This window comes from Xyrauchen texanus, chromosome 4 (genome assembly GCF_025860055.1).
Source record: "Xyrauchen texanus isolate HMW12.3.18 chromosome 4, RBS_HiC_50CHRs, whole genome shotgun sequence".
NCBI lineage: Eukaryota > Metazoa > Chordata > Actinopteri > Cypriniformes > Catostomidae > Xyrauchen > Xyrauchen texanus.
The window spans coordinates 19,715,562-19,732,618 of record NC_068279.1 but is presented as its reverse complement, the minus strand read 5'-3'; the positions used below and the strand labels follow the sequence as shown (position 1 = coordinate 19,732,618).

Here is a 17,057-nt window from a genome sequence, read left to right as displayed (position 1 = left end):
TGTGACAAAATAAGACAATAAATGTGTTTGTCTTTGTGTTGAGTGATGACGTTACATTTAAAATAACACGTTGTTGACAGGCACAAACAAAACTATTCCACGCAAGAAATTATTTGTTTTCCTCACAACAGTGAAAAGTCCTTGGTGACGTCACGATGTAAATTTGACGTCGGTCACAGGTAGACCATTTCCTTTATACGTTCGTTTCGCTTACCCACCTGCCACGGTGGATAGAAAACAGAATGGGAAAGATTCAGGAATTCGAAATAACATTTAATAACAACAAAAAAGTTTACAGCCCCGGTGAATCGATCTCTGGAACACTGAAAATCTCAACTACCCGGTCTATACAATGTAAAGGTAGGTACATAAATAAAACTATTACAATTGATCGAACACCGAAGCCACTCGCTTTGTTTCTATGGGACTATTTCGGAATTAAAAGTCTAATGGAAAGAAATCTATCGCTCGAAACACGTGAATCCTAGACAATTGTTTTCCTAGACATTGTAGCGCACGTTGGTTTCGCTGTCGCGCATGGAGGTCTGAAAGTGGTGGAGAGGGAAACTTTGCGGATCTTTTATTGACCTGCCAAAGAGCAATAGTGCATAAAATAACCACTTTCGTTTTTATCAGAGCAGTTCTCTGAAGTTCCTATGAGTTTACACACTTTTTAATCAAGTGTTCAAGAAGGACATTGACAACATATCTTTAAAAATCATAGTTAGATATTTATGTAGCGTAGCCTCTAGTGATTCTCGATACCATGCCAGGTAAAAAAACATTTGCAGTTTCGGTTATCAAGATGAGCTTTGACAGAATACAAATCTAAGTAATGTAATGTATTTCAGCAAAAGTCAGATTCTAGGGCCTAAATCATTCTAGAAGACGAAAGCATTGGGATGTAACGCACGAGCTGCTGCTCGGAGATGTTTATTGTTTTTCCGATCGTCAAATTTGCAGATTTATGCCTTAAGTCTGCTCAGTAGCGTTTTATCAATCATTCAGACTGAACCTGTAAACGTCTATTAACCTGTCCACAGGGTTGGTCTTTTGAAATGTATTCCACTACAGATTACAGAATACATGCTGTCAAATGTAATTTGTAACGTATTCCGTTCGATTACTCAAGGTCAGTAAAATATTCTAAATACTTAAGGTTACTTCTTCAGCACTGGTAGATTTTTTTTAACTTGTTTTGACTATAAAAACTCTGTCAGTACAGTAAGACAAAATACACGTTAAAAAAATACATTCTCTGAAAAACCTAAACTGCTTATGCAGTGTTTTTTCTAAAACAAGATAAATCAAACTGATCTTGTTTAAAGGATTTTTGGATATTTTTTCAGGAAAACAATACAAACATTATTATCAAGAATATGATTTTTGCCCTAATATCAAAAAGTCTTACTAAAAAAAAAAAGAAATTATTATCTAACGTGAAAAAATGTAAATATATGATTGTGCCTGGTAACTTGTGCATGTAAAATGGCTAGAAATAGCATTTTAGGTTAGCGTAAAGCTGACAATTTACACAAGGTTTATTTCTATGTCTTCTGCTCTAAACTTACTTCAAACTTACTTCTCTGTCTTCTCTTATGAATGTAACACATCATAAGAAAGTTTTTCACCACTGTTCAAATGCACTTTGGATCACATCATGTATATGTATATGTATAAATGTTTTCCATCTGAAAGGACTAAATATTAAATTAAACAAATGACAATAAAATGCAAAGCAATCTCTTCAGTAATCAAAATACTTTTTGAATGTAACTGTATTCTAATTACCAATTATTTAAATTGTCACTGTTGTGGAATACAGTTACTTATATTTTGTATTTTAAATATAATCTCATTACATGTATTCCGTTACTCTCCTGTCCAGCTAAGGTGCTTCTCAAATCTTGTCTTTATTAAGACCGCACACATTGCTTGTGCAGTTTGTTACTTTACTAGCCAGACTGCTTGAAACAAAAGTAAAGGCATTATATACTACTTCTCACCCACCACCTGTCTATATTAGCACCTGTTTATAAGTGCTTTACAGTACATCTGGTCATATTGAGGTAAGGTGTCTTGACACAACTGAACAAAAAAAATATTATAGTCAATAATATAAAATATTATATTAAAGCATATATAGGCTATCTGCTCTGCTATTGCAGGTTATAATCTCTTCAGAGATACAATAAGGAATGCGATGAATGAGAAACTATATAAAAAAAATTTACAATATGGATCAGAGAATATAAAAGTGTAGTCAACATGATTCTTTTTCATGCTAATTAAAGTAGAATCTCACTAAACTCTGCAAAGAAAGGAAATAGATTTGTTAGTGTTTGTTTTAAGTGTTTTGTTTGAGCTGTACTTGTCATCTCTAAGTTTGAATTATGTCCAGTTAAGAAATACAGGACAGGATACAGGTCCTCTTACCAAAGCATTCACATTTCTGCAATGATTTGAAATTTTTGAGGTGATGCTGATAGCAGATACAGTTGAAGTCAGATTTAATACACCTTAGCCAATACATTTAAACTCAGACATTTCATTGTAGAAAACATTCCCTATCTTAGGTCAGTTTGGATCACTGCTTTATTTTAAGAATGTGAAATGTCAGAATAATAGTAGAGAGAATTATTTATTTCAGCTTTTATTTCTTTCATTACATTCCCAATGGGTCAGAAGTTTACATACACTTTGTTAGTAGTTGGTAACATTGCCTTTACATTTTTTAACTTGGGTCAAACATTTTGGGTAGCCTTCCACATGCTTCTCACAATAAGTTTTTGGAATTTTGACCCATTCCTCCAGACAGAACTAACTGTGTCAGGTTTGTAGGCTCCCTTGCTCGCACACGCTTTTTCAGTTCTGCCCACAAATTAGATTGAGGTCAGGGCTTTGTGATGGCCAATCTAATACCTTGACCTAGTTGTCCTTAAGCCATTTTGCCACAACTTTGGAGGTATGATTGTGGTCGTTGTCCATTTGGAAGACCCATTTGTGACCAAGCTTTAACTTTCTGGTGGATGTCTGAGATGCTGCTTCAATATATCCACATAATTTTCCTTCCTCATGATGCCATCTATTTTGTGAAGTGCACCAGTCCCTCCTGCAGCAAAGCAACCCCCACAACGTGATGTTGCCACCCCCATGCTTCACGGTTGGGATTGTGTTCTTTGGCTTGCTAACCTCACCCTTTTTCCTCCAAACATAACGATGGTCATTATGGCCAAACAGTTACATATTTGTTTCATTAGACCAGATATTGTACTATTATACTATTGTTTGTAAAGATGAATGTGGTACCTTCAGGCATCTGGAAATTGCTCCCAAGGATGAACCAGACTTGTCTTGGCTGATTTCTTTTGATTATCCCATGATGTCAAGCAAAGAGGCACCGAGTTTGAAGGCAGACCATAAAATACATCCACAGGTTCGCCTCCAGTTGACTCCAATTAGCCTATCAGAAACTAATTGCCCAAAGGCTTGACATAATTTTCTGGAATTTTCCAAAAAAAATAAATGTACAGTTAACTTGACCCACTGGAATTGTGATATAGTCAATTAAAAGTGAAACAATCTGTCTGTAAACAATTGTTGGAAAAATTACTTGTGTCATGCACAAAGTAGATGTCATAAATGACTTGTCAAAACTATAGTTTGCTAATATGAAATATGAAAAATCAGTGAAATGGTAAAAAAATGAGTTTTAATGATTTCAACCGAAGTGTATGTAAACTTCTGACTTCAACTGTATTTGCTTCATTGCTCATTAATTGGCAACTGATTCAAAATGCATCACAATATAAGCTTTTATTATTTTTAAGTTATCACTGTCCAGTTATCATTGAGACAAATGACCAATCGGATATACGGATTGTTGATCATGGTTAACGTGCAGTAAATTTTATTTTCCAGCTATCAGGACCATTCAGTGTGCAACATGGTCACACAGCTTGTTTGGGAACATTTTTACGTTACTTACCGCTCAGTTCATATAGTATATTGAATGAATATAAAAAATATTTATTGCATACACAATAGTAATTTACAAATACACCTGCAACCTAACTTAAATACAGCGAGCAAAAATCAGTTGGCAGAACAGACAATGCAGCTTTTGTTGATCTTGTGGTTTGGGTCTTGCCTTGGCTGAGGGATAAAGAAGAAATGTCTCCGGTTTATTTTATAAAAACAAGGGTATAGGCTGACATCCTTTCTGCTGATAAACCTCCATGACTTTGTGTAAACAAGGAAGTGCAATTTAAAATGTGGTGCATTGGTCTGAAATAGCTGTGGGTTAGGCAAATGTGATATGACTGAAAATCTACAATCTACAAATATATCATAAGAAAATTAAAAAGTAAGTAATAGGGTTACAACAAAGAAATGAGAAATAGAGAAAGTCATGTGGTTTTGTCATTTGTTTGGGACTGGTCTGTTGTTTGAGCTAAGATCTCTGGTCAGGGGGTTGATGACAAGGACTCACCAGACTGGTTTGTTAGCATTCCAGATCAAGAAAAACATGAATAACAATCACACACAGTAGTCATTACAACTATACTTGGAGAAATTATATCATTCTACAGTATTTGTTTTCTTTAGAGTTTACGGTTTAGCTGAACCCTGCCTGGATGTTTTTTAAACTGTAGGTATTTATATATAAACTGAAACACAAAAAAAATATATTGAGTGTTCAGATTATTGACTTATACTTCACCTGTTGGTCCTACTCTTTACTGTTATACTGTTGTTACACTGTACTTACACTACCATTCAAAAGTTTGAGGTCACTAGCCTGACATGTTTCTCATGATCTTAAAAAATCTTTTGATATGAAGTGAAATACTTAAATGTTTGAAATTAGCTTTGTAGACAAAAATATAATTGTGCCATCATATTAATTTATTTAATTGCAAAACTAAAATTTTATTAAAATTTTTTTTTTATATATATATTTTTAATGGATTACTTGGACTTTTTTTGAAGCAAAAAAGTTATCCAACACATGTGAAAACGAACTGCCCCCTTAAACTTAATAGGTGGTTGTGCCACCTTTCATCGCAACAACTGCAACCAAAAGCTTCCAGTAACTGAAGATCAGTCTTATATATATATTACATATTTTATATATATATCTCAACAACAGCCTGGGAAGGGTTTGTGTTTGGTAGTTTGGGGAATAGACACAGTCTCTATATGATATCTAGGTGATATAGTCTCTATGTGTTTTAGTTTATGTAATCTGAACGTCAGCAAGCTTCCTTTAAACACTCAATGCCTCACGTCACTGTTGCATGATGTCATCATGTTGGAGCGTTCACGCAAGATTTCTGAAGTTCCGCTCTGTTTATCACAGAAGAACATACTTCACACAAGAGTTAGGCCAGTTCAAAGGGCTACAGAGAGCTGGCGGAAGTGCTGATTTAAAGTTTAAAAACTTTTTAATTAGCTATTTGTTTTTCTCACAAATTAAATTCAGAAGATATTACTTAATCGACTGGAGTCATGTGGATTTCTTTGAACTAAATATGCTTTTTGGTCCGTCAAAAATTGGTGTCCATTCACTTGCATTGGATGAAGCTAAAAACCTGGGATACTTTCCTAAAAATCTTAAATCCTGTTCTGATGAAGAAAAAATATTTTTTGAGGGTGAGTAAATTATCAGCAAATTTAGATTTTTGGGTGAACTATTCCTTTAATGACAGAGGTCAGAGGACAATGGCCAGAATGGTCCAAGCTGAAAGGAAGGTGACAGTAACCCAAATAACCACGTTACAACAGTTTTATGCAGAAAAACATTTATGAACACGCAACACGTCTAACATTGAGACTCATGGGCTACAGCAGTAGAAGACCCCTTCGGGTGCAACTACTGTCAGCTTAGAACAGGAAACTGAGGTTGCAGTGGGCACAGGCTCACCAAAACTGGACAGTAGATGATTGGAAAAACATCACTTGTTCTGACATTTCTGCTTAGGTACACAGATGGTAGGCCCACTGCAGCCTCAGTTTTCTGTTCTTGGCTAACAGAACGGGAACCTGACATGTTCTTCTGCTGTTTTAGCCCATCCACCTCAACGTTCAAAATGTTGTGCGTTCTTCGATGCGATTCTGCTCTCTACAATTGTACAGAGTTACTGTAGCCTTTCTGTCAGCTCAAACCATTCTGGCCATCTCCATTGACTTCTCTCATCAACAAGGAATTTTCGTCCACAGAACTGCCGCTCACTGGCTGTAATTGTTTTTCGCACCATTCTCTATACACTCTAGAGACTGTTGCACTTGAAAATCCCAGGAGATCAGCAGTTACAAAAATACTCAAACCAGCCTGTCTGGCACCAACAACTATGCCACAGTTGAAATCACTGAGATCACATTTTTTTCCCATTTTGATGGTTGTTGTGAACCTTAACTGAAGCTCCTGACCCATATGTATATTTACATATACACACTGGCAGCCAAACATTTGGAATAATGAACAGAGTTTGCTCTGATAGAAAGAAATTGGTACTTCTATTCACCAAAGTGTCATTCAGCTGATCACAATGTGTAGTCAGGACATTAATAAAGTGAAAAATTACTATTACAATTTGAATTTTTTTTTCAGAACTTCTTAAACTACTTCAAAGAGTTCTCATCAAAAATTCCTCCATGTGCAGCAATGACAGTTTTGCAGATCCTTGCCATTCTAGCTGTTTGTTTGTCCAGATACTCAGGTGACATTTCACCCCACGCTTCCTGTAGCACTTGCCATAGATGTGTCTGTGTTGTCTGGCACTTCTTGCACACCTTACAGTCTAGCTGATCTCACAAATCTCATTGGCGTTAAGATTCACACCTCTCTAATTTGTCCATAACTCTCTTTTCCAATTATCTGTTGTCCAATGTCTGTTTCTTTGCACTTTCAAACATATTTTCTTTTGATTTTCTGTTTCAAAAGTGGCTTTTTCTTTGCAATTCTTCCCATAAGGCCTGCACCCCGGAGTCTTCTCTTTACTGATGTACATCAAACAGGTGTTGAGCAGGTAGAATTCAATGAAGCTGTCAGCTGAGGACATGTGAGCGTCTGTTTCTCAAACTAGAGACTCTGATGTACTTATCCTCTTGTTTAGTTGTACACCTGGCCTTCCACATCTCTTTCTGTCTTTGAAGACTGAAGTGTACACCTTTGTATGAAATCTTCAGTTTTATTTGGCAATTTCAAGCATTGTGTAGCCTTCATTCCTCAAAACAATGATTGACTGACACGTTTCTAGAGAAAGCTGTTTCTTTTTTGCCATTTTTGACCTTATATTTACCTTAAGACATGCTAGTCTGTTGCAGACTGTGGCAACTCAAAAACAAACCTAAAGACAATGTTAAGCTTCATTTAACAACCAAATAGCTTTCAGCAGTGTGTGATATAATGGCAAGTGATTTTATAGTACCAAATTAGCAATTTAGCTAATTACTTAAGGATAAGGTGTTGGAGTGATGGCTGCTGGAAATGGAGTCTGTCTAGATTTGAACAAAAATTACTTTTTTCAAAAAGTGATGGTGCTGTTTGCACATCAGTAATGTCCTTAATATACTTTGTGATCAGTTGAATGCCACTTTGGTTAAATTACCAATTTCCTTCCGAAACAGCAAAATATGTACATTATTCCAAAATTTTGTCCGCCAGTGTATATATGACAGAATTTCAGGTATATATAATGACAGAATTAAAACATTTTGAGTAGATGATCCTTTTTAATTTATTGTTACCTAGAATTTAACAGAACCTAATGCATTTACACATGTCTTGGTAAGTTATGACATTTCAATTAATTATGATTTTGTCTGTGCAGGAACATTTCTTTTGGCTGACTGATTATACTGTATGTCTTTTATTCTTTCCACAAATCCAGCAATCAAAGTGAACTGCCAGGGCTTCTGTGGAGTGACCAGCAAAGCAAATGACATGGACTGGACTGAGGAGGAACAGTTCTTCAGCAGCTCTGTCTCAATGGCAGATAAAGGTTCTTCGGTGACTCTCTCACATATAACGAATGCCGCAAGATGCTGGTTTATATCCCTTACAATTTCTGTCCGTCTGTTTCTCAGGCACTCTGAAAGAGGGCGAGCACAGCTTTTCCTTCAAGTTTCTCTTACCAGGTAAGACTGCACTTTTCTGTCATTGAACACATCTGTTGTCCTGAATTCCTCCAAGATATGTTATCCACTGTTTACATTTATCCACGTCAACAGCGCGGAACATAAATATTGTCTGAATATTAAACAATAATGTATTCTTTTTTTTATTGGTGTTTGGTCTCTAGAACCTCAATATGTGACGCATTTCAAAGTATGCGTATACCCTCATATTTTCTAATATCTTAACTCCTCAGGTTTCATTTTCTAAGAACATTTACCAGTAAAAGGACCTAATAAATGTGAGTTGTCCAACATCATTATTTTCAGAGTGCCGCCCTGGTGGATGAGCTTATGGTTGTAAAAGAGCTATAAATAGCACAATACCTTTTGTTTAATAGGATGTAATCTGTTGAGCAGGAAGAGACTTGTTTCCATGATAATGGTTGACGTTCCAGTGAAACTACAGTATATTTCCACCCTTATTTTATTAGGAGTATATATTACACAGTGGTGTGTGGTGGACTTTCAAAATGAGATATGAGACGAGTGACATCTCAGCATTTGTGTGTTATTTAAAACATTTCAATATAACTTCCTGTTTCTGTTCCAGTTGACATTTATATAGCTTTCAGGTTAGACACATACTGAAATCTGATTTATCACAATATATGATATGAAAAAGTAGGCTTGCATAAAAATATATAAAATAAAAATATAATAAAGTAATATATTTTGCTTATAAATGCAACAACATAACAACAAAATACAAAAAAAATGTTTTTTTATATTCTGTTGTTCTATATGTAACATATATTGTCCTTAAATCAGTTTATTATTATCAAATTTGTATAGGTTACAAATTTGTCAAAATTTGTTACAAATCAATACCCAAATTGAATATACACAGGCGGCCAAAAGTTTGAAATAATGTACAGATTTTGCTCTTCTGGAATGAAATTGGTACTTTTATTCACCAAAGTGGCATTCAGCTGATCACAATGTATATTCAGGACATTAATAAGTGAATATTTTTAACTTAAACTACTTCAAAGTGTTTTCATCAAAAAATCATCCACGAGCAGCAATGACAGCTTTGCAGACCCTTGCCATTTTAGCTGTCAGTTTGTTCAGATACTCTGGTGACATTTCACACCAAACTTCCTGTAGCACTTGCCATAGATGTGGCTGTCTTGTCGGGCACTTCTCACGCACCTTACAGTCTAGCTGATCCCACAAAAGCTCAATGGGGTTAAGATCCATAATACTCTTTTCCAATTATCTGCTGTCCAATGTCTGTATTTCTTTGCCCGCTCTAAATTTTCTTTTTGTTTTTCTGTTTCAAAAGTGGCTTTTCCAAAACAAACAAAAAGACAATGTTCAGCTTAATTTAATGAGCCAAATAGCTTTCAACTGTGTTTGATATTATGGCAAGTGATTTTTCTAGTACCAAATTAGCAATTTAGCAAGATTACTCAAGGATAAGGTGTTGGAGTGATGGCTGCTGGAAATGTTGCCTGTCAAAAATTGAATTTTTTCAAATAGTGATTGTGCTGTTTTCACATCAGTAATGTCTTAACTGTATTTTGTGATCAGTTGAATGCTACTTTGGTTAATTAATGTACCAATTTCCTTCCAAAACAGCAAAATCTGTACATTATTCCAAACTTTTGGCCACCAGTGTATGTTAATTGCCATACTGTGTATGACATACTTATTTTTGTAAATTCATATTAACACTATTTTTTAAATCAAGTCAAATCAAATTGTCTGCTTTGTTTTATAATAATTATTTATTCATTACCTCAAAAACAGTACCTACAAGAAAACAGCAAAAAGCAGCAATATATTTCATGAATATTTAATTTGTTCACCTATTATTTTTATAGTCATCTATAGTCTTTTATAGGATCATCCATCATCTACTCCTTGGTAAACAGGGTTCGTGATGGCATGTATCTTTACGTTTAAGAGCGAAAGCATGTCACGCACATACCATTTCAGTTTTCAAGTAATTTTAAGTTCATTTTGATGTGACCAGAAGTGCTGTTGCCTGTGTAAGTTAGTTGTTTACTGTGCAAATAGTTTCTGCACTTCCATCAGTTCATCCCACTCATAGCAATCTGCAGAGATACGCTGTGAGGACAAGGCCTTGAGAGGAGTTGCATTGATTGATTGTTTTATTTACGTACAGTCGTTTATTTTGCTCACTCAAATTTTTGAGGAGACATTGCCTCTGTTGCACACTCGGAGAAATCGCAACTGATATTACATCATACAGCTAGAGTATGGACTCTTTTTGTGACTGTGTAAATAATGTACTCAAAAAACATAAGTTTGACTGGTGTGATAAAACCAAAACCTGACCTGCTTTTAGACAGCTATATTTTGAATTGGATTCCTTCTTAATGTTCATTTTCTGCATGATAGAAAGTTGTCTTTTTACTCTGTTATGACAAGATACATACTAACCCACGTTTTTAATTGTTTGGAGCTGCATAGCTGCAATTTGACACCTCAGTCTGCCGTCAATGCTAATCTTAAGGAAACATGTGCCTTCTCATGCTGTTGCATTGGCTTTGATTGTTTTTAGTCTTTTTCTAAAATATTTTAGCTCTAAGGTGCACTCGGTTGTTTCCTGATTAATGTTTTCCACATGAATAAATAAATGAATGAATAGTTACACTTTTTTTTGACACCTGCAGAGGAGATCCACAATTCACACCTCTCTAATTTGTTCTTTTTTTAGCCACTGCACCAACATCATTTGAAGGGCCTTATGGACAGATTATTTACAGAGTTCGGGCTTTTATAGACACTCCTCGCTTTGCAAAAGACTACAAAATCGAGAAACCCTTCTGTATGCTGAATAGCATCAACCTCAATGAAGTACCTGACATACAGGTAAGTGTGAAATTGAAAAATTTACCTGAATAAAAATGTAATAAAACCATACTAATTTGTGCTTTGCTGTTGATATATGCTTTGTGCAGGTACCTAGCTCATCTTCTGTAACCAAACATTTCTCATACATGCTCGTGAAGAATGGAACAGTGGTGCTGATCGGCAAGAGCGACATGCGGGGATATATAGCTGGACAGATCATCAAAGTATCAGCTGAGATTGAAAATAAATCGGACAAGTCAACGGGCCATGTAGTAGCCAGTCTAATGCAGGTAAGACTTGGCACTAACTGCTTGACTATATTAATATGCTGCTTGTGCTATCTTATGCCTGTTGCACACAGCACTCCGATGCAGTGTGTAAGAAGCACCAGAGCAGTACGTCAGACAACTTTAGTATCAAACAAAGCTTGTGTTTGTACACTGGCAGCGTTTCTGCTGCAGAAACTAATACTGCTCACTCCTGATAACCTTTTAGAAAAAAGTTAAAAAGGTTATCAGGAGTGAGCAGTTGATCAAGATTTGTTGAAGTATTACAAACTTAATCTTCATGAAATCTTATGTACATGATACTGGTGTAATCTAATGCAGTCTTGGAGAATAATTTAATGTAGTGACAGCCAACACAATAAGCTCTGCTCATTTCAAACATAATCATTTTGTGGAATGGGGAGGGCGAGGACGATGAGCCATTGAATGTTGTTTTGCACAACAGAGGACGGTTTGATCGCTCAGTTTGGCTTGATCGGTCTTAATAATATAGCTAAATAACATAGTAAATAATAATAATAAACAAGTGTGGTGGTGGGGGCGTGGTCGAGTGCCGGCTTGTGAATGGAGATCGGGAGATGAGAACAGTGAGGATCATCACCTGTCAATGATTGTCACAGTGACAATTCACAAGCTGGCCCTCGACCATGCCCCCACCACCACAAAAAGTAATTATGTACAACCATTGAATAGCAATATCTCTGTTTAGTTCTTTCCTACCACAAATATGTATTAAAGGGACAGTTCACCCAAAAATGAAAATTCTCTCATCATTTACTCATCCTCATGCCATCCCATGTGTGTATGACGTTTTCTTCAGCACAACACAAAAAAGAGATTTTGTAGCTCCAAAAATCACATAAAGGAAACTATAAATAAAGTCCATACGACTTCAGTTGTTAAATCCATATCTTGAGAAGCAATATAATATGTGTGGGTGAGAAATAGATCCAAATGTAAGTCCTTTTTTTAACTCTAAATCTCCATTTTCACTTTTACATCTGAAAGTCACATGTGGTGCCTGTTTAGTTTTAGTTTCACTTTCACATCTGAAAGTTAAAGTGGAGATTTAGTGTAAGAAAATTACTAAAATATTGTTCTGTTTCTCATCCATATCTATCATATCGCTTCTTAAGATGGATTTAAACACTGGAGTCTTATGGATTAACTTTATGTTTCCTTTATGTGATTTTTGGAGCTACAAAGGTCTGATATTCTTCTAAAAATCTTTGTTTGTGTTCTACTGAAGAATGAAAGTCACACATCTGGGATGGCATAAGGGTGAGTAAATAATGAGAGAATTTTCATTTTTGTGTGAACTATCACTTTAATTTACCATCTGCAACAACAGCCCAAGTAGCTGCATCCCATGCTTTTCTCTTTGTTAATTAATCCTTAAAAAAGTTATTTGAGGGTCATTGAGCACCATGTTTCACCACAATCAATCTTGTGTCATCCATTGTCAATACAAGATGGAGGTAAGTTCTGAATTTTCCAACCACACATGCTGTTGCATGCATTTCTATACCACAGCTGTTAGCACTCGACTATGTAAATGGATGAAATTTCAAATTTTTGTGTCAACTAAAATTCATGGTGTCCATCAACTGTGCACTGTCACTTTAATTCAGTATGAGCAGTGCAACAAACATAGACTCGGTGGTGAAACGATCGCATCAGTGCGGCTTCTGTGACATTTCTGCCTCAAAGTTTTCATTTGAGAACTATGTTTTCAGTTTCTCAGTGTCATTGTTTTTCATAAATCAAGCAAAAAAGAATTAGTGGTAACATGTCCTCAGATTATACAATTAATCAAGTCCAAGTTCTTTAAACTGTGTTCTGCAATAATTATATTTTTAATTGTGAACCATAACACTATATGTAAACGTGTTAAAGCACACGTTATACTTATAGAGTTCAAATATTTCAATGAAATGGTAAATTGTGTGAAAACAGTGGTAAGTATCATAATGTGATCCTTATTGTTGATCATTTCCTCATTTCAGAAAGTTACCTATAACACTAAGAAGCCGACACATGACCTGCGGGCTATAGCAGAAGTAGAAGGTCCTGGAGTTAAGGGTGGACATAAAGCTGAATGGAAGGAGAAGATAATTGTTCCAACTCTTCCCCCCTCCTCTCTGTCTGGTGATAACCTCATCCAAATCGGCTATTACATTCAGGTAAATTTCTAGGTCAAGGTTTCTGGGTAATACTTATGGAGTACTTGTTACGCATACTGTATTACATGTTAATATTATAAATTACAGTAGCAATAAGAGTAGGTGGCCTTGACCATTTTATTTGTCTAAAATCCTGCTCCACATAACTATATATTAAACATAAAATATCTTCTGAATGTATCGCATCATGCTGCAGTTTTGCATTCACTGTGGACCGACATTGTCATGATGCAAGTCTGCTTTATTTAGCATCATAAATCTAGCAAACATTTATATTTTCTTTTTTTCCTCATAAGTGTAAATTTAAAACATTATTTGCATTGTTACTCTGGCTTTAATAAGAAAAATCTAGTCAACACTGCTGCTATGGAGTTTCTATTACAGCTGCTGAAGGGTGTCAGTAAATTCGGTATCTTTCTCTCTTCTGACTGACGTAATTCACTGTTCTCTATATTTTTCCTCTTTTGAAAATTAATTTAAACATAACAGTGAACTTTTTGTACGTAAAAATAATGTTTGCTGCGGTCTCCCATTCTTTCCTATGAGTATTCTGTTCTATTGTGGTTGGATTATTTGAGTCTGATATTAACAGGTTTTATGTAAGGGAATGGGAACATCCATATAACAAATATGCAGTTAATCAGAAGTTTATGGAAATTGCATGTGGTATTTCCTGCTTCCTTCCTCTCATTGAGTCTCATCTGTAGGTTTGTCTCTGCTTTTCCAGGTCTCTTTGAAATACCCAGAGGTGTCACTAACTTTGCCCATTTACATTGGAAACATTGCAGTGGATCCCACTCGGCCTGCCCCCTCCAGGCCTGTTCCTCCCACGCCAGCCCCACGTTCAAACTCCACCTCCGCCCCTACCCCTTCTCCTGCCCCTTCTCCTACTGTTGCTCCCTCCGACTCTACCCCTCCCAGGCTTCCCCCTCGCTCAAAGCCTAAAGCTGCACCCAAACCCAGGCCTCGAAGCTCCTATGCGTCCCCCAGTGCGCCACCAGCAGATCTGTACCCTGAGCTCCCAGGTGCAGTTAACTACAATGGGGAAATGGAAAAGAGTCCACTGCAGGAGTCAGGTTCTCAGGCTGTGTCCCCTAATGCATTCAGCTATACTCCTGGACTCGGCTTCAGACAGAGCCAAAACTCCAATCATGCATCAGCACCCCCTTTCTTTTCACCCACCACCCTTCAAGACAGATCCTTGTCGGCCTCCACACCAATGAGCATGATTCCGAACTATGGAAGTTCAACATATCCACATGGTATGCCATGTTAAATGAAGTGATATAATCTGTCCTCTTATTCAAAATGATCCTGATAATGGAATAAAGGAATACGTTGCTATGCAGCTGAACCATTTTAATTTAATTGATGTAGTTAATAAATGTTATTATTAAGCAGATCAATAGTGAGAAGAATATTACCTGAGTATTAATAGATTTTTTTTTATTTCTCTCAGAGCCTCCACCTTCCTATGAAGATAGCTTCCACACATAAGATGTTACCCAACCATAGGAAGAAGACTATGAAACTTGTGAGGAAAACGTTGCTTCAAAACATTAATGTGACTTATTAATAAATGCAAACCTCAAGCACTTTTTGTTCTAAATGTGTAAATTTACAAATAAGAATCTGATACTAAACATAAGAGGTCAATTTATATATTCAGACTTGGTTTCTCATCTACTATGCTAAGCATTTAAAAATGTTGTAACTTTCCTGTTTTAATTAGAAATGATCTGCTATTTTTGTCATTATTGTGAACCCCATGCAAAAGTTATTTTGTTACTGCTTATTTTTAGGAGCAGAAAAGACTTAATTATTAAGGATATACCTCATTTTGTACATGTGTAAGTTTTGTACAAATAGCCTGGTAATTTTGACTTTTGTATTAGCGAGTTTAGGTTTTATTTTTCATTTTATTGATAAGCTAGGTAAAATCCAGTTTAGTTTGTAACTCCTAATGTTTTACGTTTGTATACCACATTTGTTCAGATTCTGTGGTATTGAATGAGAATTTTCTTACTATGTTAGTATTGTTTTTCCCCCCATGCATGGCAGTTTTATCCCACACTACGTTTGTATATGTATATATAAAACAGTGATTTGTAGTTAAATGTAGTGTGCATGTTAATAAAAATTGTTTTAAATCAATGATGTACCTTATCGAACTACTCTTTAGTTAGCCTGCCATTTGTTGTCCCTATCCTTTCCTGTTTGTTCTATACTTTCCTGGCACATTAAAGGAATATTCCAAATTCAATACAACTTAAGCTCAATCAACAGCATATGTGGCATAATGTTGATTACCACAAAAATTTATTTTGACTCATCCCTCCTTTTCCTCAAAAAAAAGCAAAAATCTGAGTTTCAGTGAGGCACATACAAGTGAAAGGGGACGATGAAAGTGAATGTGGCCATTTTTGGAGGGTTTAAACAAAAATGTGAAACTTATCTTATAAAAGCACTTGAATTAATTATTTTGTTAAAACTTGTGTATTATTTGAGCTGTAAAGTTGTTTAAATAGTAATTTTAACAATAATTTTATGGCTTAGGGTTTGTTTACATTACATCGTCATGGTAGAAAAGTTTTCAAATTGGCTGTAGTTTTACACAGAAAAGGTTTGTAAGTGATATTATGTCCTTTGTCTTGTGTCTATACTTTTGAAACGTAAGAATTTTAACATTCACAAATTGGCCTCTATTCACTTCCATTGAACGTGCCTCAAAGAGAGACGAGTCAGAATACATTTTTGTGGTAATCAATATTATGCCACAAATGCTGTCGATTGAGCTTAACATGTTTTGAACCCAGAATATTCATTTGACTCTTCAAAAAAAATAAAAAATATATATATATATAAATGTGTAGGGTAACATATCCTGACAGTTACTACGAGAGCAATGAACACCAAATTGATCTACTCATATATACTATCTATACTTGTTCAGAATTTGTCGCATCTCCAAGATAATTACAGTATCTTCTAGGATCTCTCCCTTATACACTATTGACTGCTACTTCTTGTATACAACTTGTATAGATTGATGTGAAGGATCCAGGTACAGAGAAAAAAATTCAATAAAATTAACAGGCCTGTAGTCCTAGCTATCATGCAAAAAAGAAAATACTTGCCAGTAATACAATCCTTAACTCAATAACTGTCATGTCTACCATACAAACAATAATAAGTGTGCAGCATGGAGAGTTCAGTATCAGGGTCCAACATGCAGGGATAGATTACTGATGGGGCCAGTGCCCAGGGGCCCTTCACTACCAGGGGGCCTTGACTCCCCTTGGGGCTTTAAAGGCCCAGGGCCATTTTTTTTCTCGTTTCCCCCACTTGAAAACCCATCAAAAATGGATCAACAACTTTTTGAAGGGGGCCCTTGGAGATAATTGTCCCCGGTGCCTTTGCCAGACATAATACGTCCCTGCCAACATGGCTGCATACACATACTAGTACAAATGCATTTACAACGCTAATACTGGGAGCGTTTTTCTGATTCTGATTCTTGGGGGTTAAAAGCTAAATCGCCTTGCCATAGTAGGCTACGCTGTTACCTTGCAATTACCTTCTA

The 17,057-nt window shown here is 35.9% G+C and overlaps 1 protein-coding gene across 1 annotated transcript; it reads left to right on the top strand.

The window, feature by feature from the left end:
- The first annotated feature begins 106 nt into the window (after positions 1 to 106).
- On the top strand, positions 107 to 15,618 carry LOC127638191 (arrestin domain-containing protein 1-like). The gene is made up of 8 exons (XM_052119618.1): positions 107 to 360; positions 7,896 to 8,006; positions 8,092 to 8,142; positions 10,868 to 11,022; positions 11,112 to 11,294; positions 13,298 to 13,474; positions 14,202 to 14,736; positions 14,934 to 15,618. The coding sequence occupies exons 1-8, from the start codon at positions 243 to 245 to the stop codon at positions 14,969 to 14,971; spliced, it is 1,368 nt and encodes a 455-aa protein (XP_051975578.1). The 5' UTR covers positions 107 to 242; the 3' UTR covers positions 14,972 to 15,618.
- The last annotated feature ends 1,439 nt before the right edge of the window (positions 15,619 to 17,057 follow it).

Coding starts and splice junctions, on each gene's coding strand:
- LOC127638191 (XM_052119618.1), top strand. CDS start 243: ATGGGAAAGATTCAGGAATTCGAAATAACATTTAATAACAACAAAAAA. Junction 8,007..8,091: donor TGTCTCAATGGCAGATAAAG/GTTCTTCGGTGA, acceptor TCTGTTTCTCAG/GCACTCTGAAAGAGGGCGAG. Junction 11,023..11,111: donor ATGAAGTACCTGACATACAG/GTAAGTGTGAAA, acceptor TGCTTTGTGCAG/GTACCTAGCTCATCTTCTGT.